Below are 10,441 nucleotides of genomic sequence, written 5' to 3'. Positions count from 1 at the left end.
AAAGGCGGCAGGGTGTGGTGGCGCACACCTTTAATCTCAGCACTCAAGAGGCAGAAGGCAAGCTGATCTCTGAGAGTTCAAGGTTTGCCTGGTCTACAGGGAGAGTTCCAGGAGAGGCAGAGCTGTTACACAGAGAAACCCTGTCTAAAACAAAAACAAAACAAACAAACAAAACCAAAGCAAACAAATAAATAAAAAGCCTTTTTCTTTTTTTGAGTATGTGTATTTGTGTTTGTGTGCGTGGGTTCCTGTGGAAGACAGAGGTATCTAACTCTTTGAGCTAGGATTACAGGCTGTTGTGATGTGGGTGTTGGGAACTCGGGTCCTTTGGAATGGCGCTTTGTGCTTTTAGCCGCCAGGCAATCACTTCATCCCCAAATGCACTTCTCTTTGTTGAATGCTATTTATTTGGATCATAGGCTTCCAGCCACCCGGAGAAGAAGACTTGCCACAAAGACCCTGTCCCACGCTTTATGACACCAGCACTGAGTCACAGAGGCCCAGCGGCGCTTGGCTGCTGCGTTGCCCTGACCCTTTGGGTGAAGTTTCCCCTGAGGGGGAAAGATGGAATTCCTGGGAACCACTCAGACAGCCAGTTACTGTGGCCCCAAAAAAGACTGTGGCTTGCAGGTGCTGCCCCCTGCTGGTGAGGCCCCTGTGGTACAGGAGTGCTACCAACCCTATCACCTGCCTGGGTACCGCTACCAGAACTCATGGAAACCCAGCGTCTTCTACAAGATCGCCACCGCCCAGACATGCCCGGAGGAATGCCAAGCCACGCGGCGTCCGCCCACCATCCTGCCCTCGCTCCGCTCCGCGCTCTTCTGTCGCTACACCCCACGCGACTGGGACCGCTCCAACGAGCTGCAGATCAGAAGCGCAGAGGCCTCGCGGCTCTGGGCCAGCCGGCTGACTGGAGACTCCCTGCGGATCATGCAGGATAAGGACCAGCTGACTCACCAGATGCAGGAGGGGACCTCACGGAACCTGAGCCAGAGGCTGTCCGACATCGGCTTCTGGAAGTCCGAGTTGAGCTATGAGCTGGACAGGCTTCTGATCGAGAACAACAACATGGACACCATCAAGAGGCGCTTGGAGTGCGCAGCTGAGGAGGTGAACTGTCCCCTGCAGGTGAGTGCACCTGCGTGCTGTCACTGAGTCCAGGTGGCAGGCACCTTGCAGGTGGGTTGAATTACATTGTCTCTTATGATCAGGTTTTTAAGGTGAAAATGACTACAGCCTGAGAGACAGACGGCTCAGGGCTAAGAGCATCTGTTGTTCTTGCCGAGGACCTGCATTCGGTTCCTAGTGCCCGCGTGGCTGCAGCTCACACAGGTCTAGTTTCAGGGGATCAGAAACACTCTTCTGGCTGCCTAGGGTACTGTATGCATACAGCATGCAGACATGGAGGCAAGCAAAATACTCATGCACACATAATAAAAATAAATCTTTAAATTAATAATCTTAGTCAACTCAGAATAACCTCAATCAGATGGACGTTTTTACTCAGAATAACTTCAATCAGATGGATGTTTTTTAGATTGGATCAATTTCCTTTCTCCTAAGATGTGCTAGTTAGGGCTCTCTAGGAGCAGGGCCAGAAGATTGTAGATTGCAAGGAGACTTGCTGGATTGGTGGTCAAACAGTGGCCTCTGAAGGGGCTGAGAACCCTGTAGCCATTCAGTGTAATAGGCTGGCTGCCTCAGCAGTCCCAGTGCCTGGAGGGGTCCTGGGGAGCCGTAGGCCTTCAGCCCATGTTGGAAGGCTGAGTTCTGAAGGAGAGCAGCAACAGCAGCTGCAACAGAGTAAGTGGACTCATCAGCAAGGGATGAAGGCAGACAGGCAAAGGCTGTGCAGCTTTCCTCCAGATCTTTGTATGTGGGTTATTGCAGCACAGGGCTGCCCAGTGTCGGGGAGGGTCCCCCACTTCAGGAAACAATTTCACACACCTTCCCAGAGCCTTTTAGCTGCTCCCAGAGCCAATCAAGTTGACAGCTAATATCAATCATCCCATTAGGGGTCACATCAAGACATTGTAATGCCTGCTTATGCAAGTATGTGCACACATCATTGAGACACCTAAAATAATATCTTCTTCTAACAGACACCACAACTGACTTTGTTATGCTGTGTATGTGTGCACAGGTGTGTATTTGGTTGTGCGTACAACACACGGAGGCCAGAGGTCGGCATCAGGTGACTTCCCCCTCAATTACCTTCCAGTTTATTCTCTGAGACACCACAGTCATCTCTCACTGAGCTGGCAGCTCACTGGCCTCTGGGCACCCTCATCCTTGCCTCCCCAGCACTGAGAGTATACCTACTATGTGCTCTGTGCCCGGCTGAGCTCTTGCTTGCACAGCAACCTGTGACCACGCTGCTCCCCACCCTCCTAGCCACCCCCCCCCCCACCGCCTCTGTTGCTTAGTTTTCTGTGTGCACTGGGATGAGGCTCCACCAGGATGGAGAACGCCTCTGCTTTCTCATGGACATGTTCAGGAATGGGACCTGCCTGCTGCTTGCCCTGAGGTGTGGTTGTGTCCTTAGCAACCTGTGTTCATACTGATTGACTGCTGTCTACTCAGTGCTTTTGAATATACCCTCAGCCTAAGATGGAGTGTTGTACCCAACACTCATGGTGTGTCTGTGTGTGTGTGTGTGTGTGTGCTTTGTGCACACGTGTGTGTATGGTCCCTAGTTGTCTTAGTTAATGTTTTATTGCTCTGAAAAGACCCCATGACCAGGGCAACTCTTATAAAATAAAACAGTTATTTGGGCCTTGCTTACAGTTTTGAAGAGTTAGTCTATAATTGTGGCGGGAAGCAGACAGGCATGGCGCTGGAGCAGTGGCTGAGAGCTTTACGGCCTGGTGTGCAGGCAGCAGGCAGAGAGGGTCACCCTGGGATGCATGTGGGCTTTTGAAATCTCTAAGCCAAACCCCAATGACACACCTCCTCCAGCAAGGACAGACGTCCTAACTAACCCTGGACCACCACATTAGTCCTCTTGAACCCTCCCTCATGCCTCCCCCGCCTCTGTCAAGGCCCCCCATTTTCCTGATGGTCCCCGCCTCTGCTTTGCTATCAAGCAGAACATTGCCTATTATTTCCCATCTCCTTTAAGATTTTATCTTTACCTCTCAGATCCCCTTTTATATCCTTGTTCAAGTCTTAGCACATAGCAGAAATACAGTGCGTTCCCTCTCTCTCTCTCTCTCTCTCTCTCTCTCTCTCTCTCTCTCATAATCTAGCTTATAGCAGAGAACATCCATTTGTTTCTCTAAACCTGGTTTATTTCACTTAGCGTGATTTCTAGTTCCACTCACGTTCCTACAGATGCTATAATTTCCTTTTTCTTTATGCTGCATAAAATTCCACAGTGGAACATGCCACATTTTCTTTATCTAGACTGATTCCATTTCATAATAAGGCAGCTAAAGCCATGGAGAGGCAGGCATTTCTCTGGGTGGGATGCTAACTTTTGTCATTCAAACACATACTAAGTGTGGTATAACTGGGTCACCATTTTCAGGTTTTGTTTTGATGGTGTGTGTGTGTGTGTGTGTGTGTGTGTGTGTGTGTGTGTGTGTATGCACACACCCATTCTGCTTTCCTTAGTGGCTGCAGGAATCAATGGACACTTTTCAGTAAGTGAATACATGTCTTCATGTGGACATTCCTGACACTTCCTGACCTCCCAGACTCCTAGCTTTGCATGGAGTTAGGATGTCTTTGGGTTTTGCGTACTGGATGCTCAGCAGCTGCAGCGGCCATGACAAGGATTGAGGAGACCAATGTAGAGCCAGTTCCGTGCCAGGGACCAGGCTCCTCCCCTTTCCCCTCCCCCCCCTCCCCATCCACAGTTCTCGGCTCTTCTGATGCTAAAAGGAAGGATCATATTTCACGTGACAAGCTCCTTCATGCAGGGAGCAGCTGATGTTCTAATTTGAGGCAGGAAGTGTAGGTAGGACGAAGGACAGACTGTCAACTCTGGCCCATGCTAGCACAGCTGTATTTCCAGAATCCTGTTTGCCTTTTTAGCCTACTTGCCGGAGCTCACAGGGGCCTCCTGGCTGCAGAGGAGTCTGGGTAAGAGAATGTTTTCCTCTGCACCCTGGCGAAGGTTTTGGCTGTTGGGCAGGGAAGCTGGGTGCTGGGGAGGGAAGTGGCTATGTCTGTCTCCCACTGTGGGAATTAGTTCTGGGGTGTACCTGGGGGCTGGACTGGGGACTGCTGCCTGTGGAAGCCTTCTACACCTGACAGCTGTGTCTGTGCCAGCTGGGACACTGACAAGAAAGGTCAAGACATAGCTTGTTATTATTCTAGAACTATGACGTCCATGCGGGTAGTGCTCTGCTGTCCCCCACTCCCCAGCCCCTCCCCCTCCCCAGCTCGTTCCTTACCAAGGAGTTGGGCAGAGACACACAGCATCATGGGATGCCTATTGCTATCCTGCCCTCTCTGTTTGTATTCTCTCAGCTTGTGCACAGGTGACTGAGGACACACCTGAGTACCCTCTGTCTCCTGGGTGCCACAGCCCAGCTGCTTCTCAACAGCAGACATTGTCCAGCCTCTCCAAGGCTCCTTACCCCTAGCGGCCAAGGGAGGGAAGGGCTTCAAATACCAAACTAGATTGCATCCTTCTCCTCCTTGGCTTCCTTAAATTTTAACTTCCTGTTTTGGGTGTGCTGTGGAGTGCTGGTTCATGAAACCTAGGCTGGCCTCAAAATCCCTGTGGAGCCCAGGATGACCTTGAACTCTTCCAACGGTCCTGAGTTCAATTTCCAGCAAACACACACACACACACACACACACACACACACACACACACACACACACACACAAAATGAGATATGGTGCCCTCTTCTGGCGTACAGTTGTACATGCAGGCAAAACACTATATATAATGAATAAAAAAATCTTAAAAAAAGAAAGAAAGAAAGAAAGAAAGAAAGAAAGAAAGAAAGAAAGAAAAAGTGATCTCAGAGGAGATTAGCTCAGAAGGCCTTGGACTTCATCAATGGATTCAGGTCAGAGGTGAAATCTAGCGGGAGTAAGTTACAGGAGTATATCTCACAAGTCCTGGTCTCTTCCTGTGTTTGCTCTCTGCTTCCTGTCCGCCAGGAAGTGAGCAGCCACTGCCACACACTCCCACTGCCATGACATTTGGACCAGGTGCACGGGGTGCTAGACCATGGGTGAAACACTCTTAGCACTGTGAGCTGTAGCAAATAGATCTGAGCTCTGCTATCACTTCAGATGTGATGTGACGTGACGTGACGTGACATGTCAGCTGCTGTCCTATTTTTTGGGTTCAAGTTCAGGCTTAGCCCCCTCTTGCTGTGTGCAAGTGGATAAGCTGGGTAGCCTCTCAGACCCTGTGTCTCCATCCATACACGGCCTCAGGATTGATGCATGATCTCACCAATTAGGCTGGTTAGAATAGAGCATGTCCACCCTCACGTGGAACCCTGTCTGTGTCGGTGCATCGTCACAGTCAGCTCTGGGTGTGGATGAGGCCGTCATCACCGCCGGAGCTGAGGTCTTCAACTGACTGAAGAGGAGAAGGCGAGCTGGGTACTAGCACTCCCTTCTCCCCGTTCCTCGCTGCAGACACAACATGGCCGGCTGCCTCACCCTCCTGCCACCATGTTCTCCCCCACCAGGATGGACTGTCCCCTCAAACTGTGACTCAGAACAGACCCTTTCCCTCTGCAGCTCTTGCAAGGGATTTGTCATCGTGTGAGAAATGTAATTTGTCAACGGTCCCTGTGATGGTGTGAATGAGAATGCCCCGCCCCCTTTGCCCTCCCCATCCCCCCACCCCCCCACCCCACCCCAGGCTGCCTTGGGCACCTGAGCATAAGGCAAGCCAGAGAATGAGCTGTTTGCTTGTGATTTCTCATGGGGCTGAGAACAATGGTGACCAGCCACCAGCCTGCAGGTGGCACCATAAAGGGCAACAGGCCCATGAAGGGAGCAGAGGGTCCCGGAGCTGAGGCTCTCAGAGAGGAGGGGAACCCAGTGACCCACTGCCCACAAGCTTTGGAGGCCCTCCTCTGAGAGCTGCTTAGTTGAGGTGCTAGAGTAGAGCACGGTGGCTGCCCAGACCGTCCTGCCGCAATGCAGGCTGCACTCCAAAGAGCAAAGCGAACAGACCTAAACAAAAGTGAGATGGTCCAGTTGCCGGTAAAAGGCACTTCCTACCTGCGGAGCCTAGAGACCTGAGCTTGATCCCTAGGACCCACGTGGTAGGAAAGGAAAAGCAACCCTTGCAAGTTGTCCTTTTATTCATTATATATAGTGTTTTGCCTGCATGTACAACTGTACGCCAGAAGAGGGCACCATATCTCATTTTATGTGTGTGTGTGTGTGTGTGTGTGTGTGTGTGTGTGTGTGTGTGTGTGTGTGTGTGTGTGTGTTTGCTGGAAATTGAACTCAGGACCTTTGGAAGAGCAGCCAGTGCTCTTAACCTTTGAGCCATCTCTCCGGCCCCTCTGGGATCATTTTCATGGATACATCCAGAGGTGTGCTTTGGCAGTCTCCTACATCTATTATCTATCTGTCTGTCTGTCTGTCTGTCTGTCTGTCTGTCTGTCTATCTATCTATCTATCTATCTATCTATCTATCTATCTACCTACCTACCTATCTATCTAATGCACTATGTATGGCTGGCCTGGAACTCAGAAATCCACCTGCTTCTGCAGGTGGGATCAAAGGCACATGACACCACATCTGGCTTCTAGGTGTTTCTTAGACCTATCAAGGTGAGTTCAATGTGAGCCATCACAGGTTCCCTCCCAGTTATGTTGCTTCCTGGGACACTTCCTTGTCCTGCTCTGAATACACTGCCTCGCAGTGGCCCTGGCCCAAAGGCACAGTGAAGAGGCCCCGTGGAGCATCAAGTTCCTCGCAGAACAGAGCAGATGAGGCATAGGTTCTGAGTGACCTACACTCAGGGCCTGCCCAGGCCTCCACAGGACACATTCTTTCCTGTTGTTCCAACAGGTGGCCCTGGAGTGTCTGTACAATCGGGAGAAGAGGATCGGCATTGACCTGGTTCATGACAACGTGGAGAAAAACCTTATTCAGGTAAGGTACCCCCTGGAAGTAGGAGAGAGGACAGAAGGTTCTGAGTGGCCTGTCTGGAGCAGAGGTCACAAGTGATGCCCCACGTGAGGGCTTAGGGCTCAGAGAACATGAGTAGGGCACTGAGGGCCTCATGTATGACTCGGGAAAAACTGAAACAGAGCAGGATTATTGGATCTCAATTTGTTATTTTCAAAATGACTATATGAATGGCCCCATGATAATAGTAAAAGCCCATGTGTGTTGGTTTTTGCTCATTTATGCAGAGTCTCATGTAGCCTAGGCTATCCTCAAATTCACTAGGTAGCCAAGGGTGACCTTGAACCCCTGATCCTCCTGCTTCTACCGTCTGAATGCTGGGATTTCAAACATACACCTTCACATCCAGCTTATACAGTGCTGGGAATCCGTCTGATGGCTTCATGCATGCTAGGCAAACGCTACTCCAGATCCTAAAGATAGTGTTTATTAAGCATATACTATACACTGTAAACCATAACCACTCAGGTGCACAGTTTAATTTGATGATAAAATAATCTGTGAGCACTCTGCATGTAGGTGGGTGTGAAGTTTTATTTTAATTTTTAAGTACATTAAAAAAGAAAAGATGCCAGATATTGTAGCACATGCCTGCAATACCAGGTGCTCAGAGGGTTGAGGCCAGAGGATCACTAAGCCAAGGCTTGCATGGGCTATAAAAAGAGTTCAAGGCTAGCCTGGGCAAACTCGTGAGCTCCTGTTTCAAACTAAAATGAGGGAATGGGGGTAGCTCAATCGTAGAACTGCCTGCCTAGCTTGTATGAGGCCCTGAGTTCAATTCGTGAAAAGAGAGAACTGTGAGGAGGAAAAAGAAAGAGAAAAGAGAATAGAGGGGGAGAAGCAGAGGAAGGAAAGGAAGAAAGAAGGAAGAAAAGCCCCATATTTGATGCCCTCCTCTTCGTGGGGAGCCCTGGCGGCACTCAAGGAAAGAATAGGCAGACTACCAAGATGAGATGTGTTAGCCTGCGACCATAAAGTGGGGGAGGAGATCCCCCTCAGACATGGACCTAAGGGAGGATAATAGGGTGGGGGTGGAAGGGTAGGAGGAACGGAAGGATACAAGTGATGGGAGAACAATTGAGTTGTAATCTGAATAAATTAATTTTTTAAAAAACGGAAGGAAGGGAAGGGAGGAAAGAGAGGGGGAAGGAGAGGGATGGAGGGAAGACGGGAGAAAAGGAGAAGGGAAAAAGGGAAGCCTAGGTGTGGTGGCCCATGCCTACAATCCCAGCCCTGGGGAGGTTGAGACAACAGGGATCTGTCTTGAGTTCAAGGCGTCTACCATCCACTCTTGGCTTCAGCGGTCCTGGGATCCCTGCTCTGGTGTTTCCCCACACGGGGTCCCCGCAGGAGGGCTCTGACCCATGAATTTCCACCCATGTCATCTCTTTCTGACATTTTTTTTTCCATTTCAGGAAGTAGATTTATTAAAATGTTGCCAGGATCAAATGAGAAAATTAGCTAAACGAATCGATTTCCAGATACGGTAAGGAGCCTTCTCCTTCAGGATTGTTTGTGGGCTCCCAGGTTCCTGGGGAGCTTGTCTCTGGTAGCTCTTGGGGTTCATGGTGTGCTCTTAGATGTTTATCACCAGCTCTGTTGGGTGGGAAGGGTCAGGGCGTGTCCTGATTTGCTGATGCTGCTGTTAGTGGATGGGACCATTGAGGGATGTCATCTGCTTTGCAGAGCTGGCTCATCCCAGCTGTTGGTGGCCCTGAGAGAGGCACCAGCCTTCCCAGACCCAGACTCTTTTAGCTATGGCTTCCCCAGGCCAGGTCTGAACTTAGGAAAGGTGGCAGGTGGTGACATTAGTCAATAGGTCAAGAGCCTGGGACATCTGTAGGGTGCTGGTGGACGCTTGAGCAGGGAATCTTCAAAAGGTACCAGCTTTTGTTCTTAGACCATGATCTAAACTGGTATCATGCCAAGCTGGAGGCCTCTTGAGTAATTAGAGGGAGGGCTGTGCTTTGCTGGGCTTGGGGCCCCTAGGGAAGCCCCTGGGCCCCTCAGTTCCCACGAGGCAGCCTCTCCCCGTGGCAGTGGAGGTTGGCGGTTACCGCTCCTTGCCCAGGGCACGCCGCTCTGCTGGTTTTTCTTCTTTGCTGGCTCTTGTCACAGAGGGCACAGTTGGGGCTCCCCTTCCTGATATGGCCAGCAGGGTGGCCTGTGGCTTTCTGGGAGGCTCCAAGGCTGCCCTGCTCAGGTGGCCAGGACTGAGACTCACTTCCAAAAAAAGGAGTGTGCTCATGTACAGGCACTCCCAAAGAACGGAAGTGATTCCTCTTCACTGGGCACAAGCCAACCCCGGGCCCTTCCTGGGGTGCTGACAGCAGGGTGAGGGTATGCCAAAAAGAGGCGACAGAGGCCTTTCCCTCCTCCATACCTCACCAGCACTGAACAATTACACCCTGACCTTCCGCCAACCCCAGTTCCCTTCTGTCTTTCTTACACCCAAGTTCATCAGCCAAGACAGAGCCCAGTTTCCCTATCCTGGCTCAATGTGGAAGGCCCCAGGGTGGGTCCTGGTGGGGGATCCTGACAGGATTTCCTGTGTATCCTCATGGGTGAGCATCTGCCATTGGGGGCTTCCATTTCCTTTCTTCTGAGTCATTAGACAGCCCTCGACAGCAGCCATCTGCACAGGAGAAGGGGAGAGGAGGGGAGAGGGGAGGGAGACCTAGGAGGGAGGAAGACATGGAAGGTTCTAGATGGAGAATCGGGAAGAGCCAGAGGTTAGGAAGGAAGGGAGGGCAGAAGGGAGGCTAAAGGCGAGGCCTTCATTGTGGCTGGTGTCTTGCTGAAACCTTATTAAGGGAAGTTGTTGCTTTACCACTTCAAGGCAAATGTTCTGACCCTGCCTGTCATTAACGAGAACTCACCATCAACCAACAGAGAGAACAGGAAGAGGATCTGGCTTAGCAGCTTCTAGAGGACCTAGATCCTCAGTAGGAGTTAGTGTCTGCTGGGTGTATTTATAGCTTAGAGTTAGTTTTCCTTTAAAAACAGGCGTGGTGCCGCACACCTTTAATCCCAGTACTCAGGAGGCAGAGGCAAGTGGATCGCTGTGAGTTCGAGGCCAGCCTGGTCTACAAAGAGAGTCTAGGACAGCGAAGGCTACACAGAGAAACCCTGTCTCGAAAAAAACCAATCAATCAAACAAACAAATACACCCAGAATCTGAATTCCCCTTTCAAAATGCATTCATTTCTATTTTAGACGTCATCTGAAAAGACGGAAAATAGTAAATAAAGGGGCCGGTGCTTGGCATTTGGCGAGAATGGTTGCCAGGGGTTTCGGAAGTTGTGGCCTTGG

General features: G+C 50.7%; 1 protein-coding gene across 1 annotated transcript in view; it reads left to right on the top strand.

Moving 5' to 3' along the window:
* Positions 1-539: 539 nt before the first annotated feature.
* TEKT5 (tektin 5) overlaps positions 540-10,441 on the top strand; it is a 35,748-nt gene continuing 25,846 nt past the window's right edge. The window contains exons 1-3 of the mRNA XM_084763497.1: positions 540-1,131; positions 7,010-7,093; positions 8,545-8,615. Coding sequence (XP_084619623.1) covers positions 565-1,131; positions 7,010-7,093; positions 8,545-8,615 — 722 coding nt within the window. The 5' untranslated portion in view covers positions 540-564. The remainder of the gene's footprint in view (positions 1,132-7,009; positions 7,094-8,544; positions 8,616-10,441) is intronic.

The sequence above is a fragment of the Acomys minous genome (genome assembly GCF_964271855.1).
Source record: "Acomys minous genome assembly, chromosome: 16".
Classification (NCBI taxonomy): domain Eukaryota; kingdom Metazoa; phylum Chordata; class Mammalia; order Rodentia; family Muridae; genus Acomys; species Acomys minous.
Note: the sequence above shows the minus strand (reverse complement) of the source record. Positions and strands in the feature narration are given on the sequence as shown.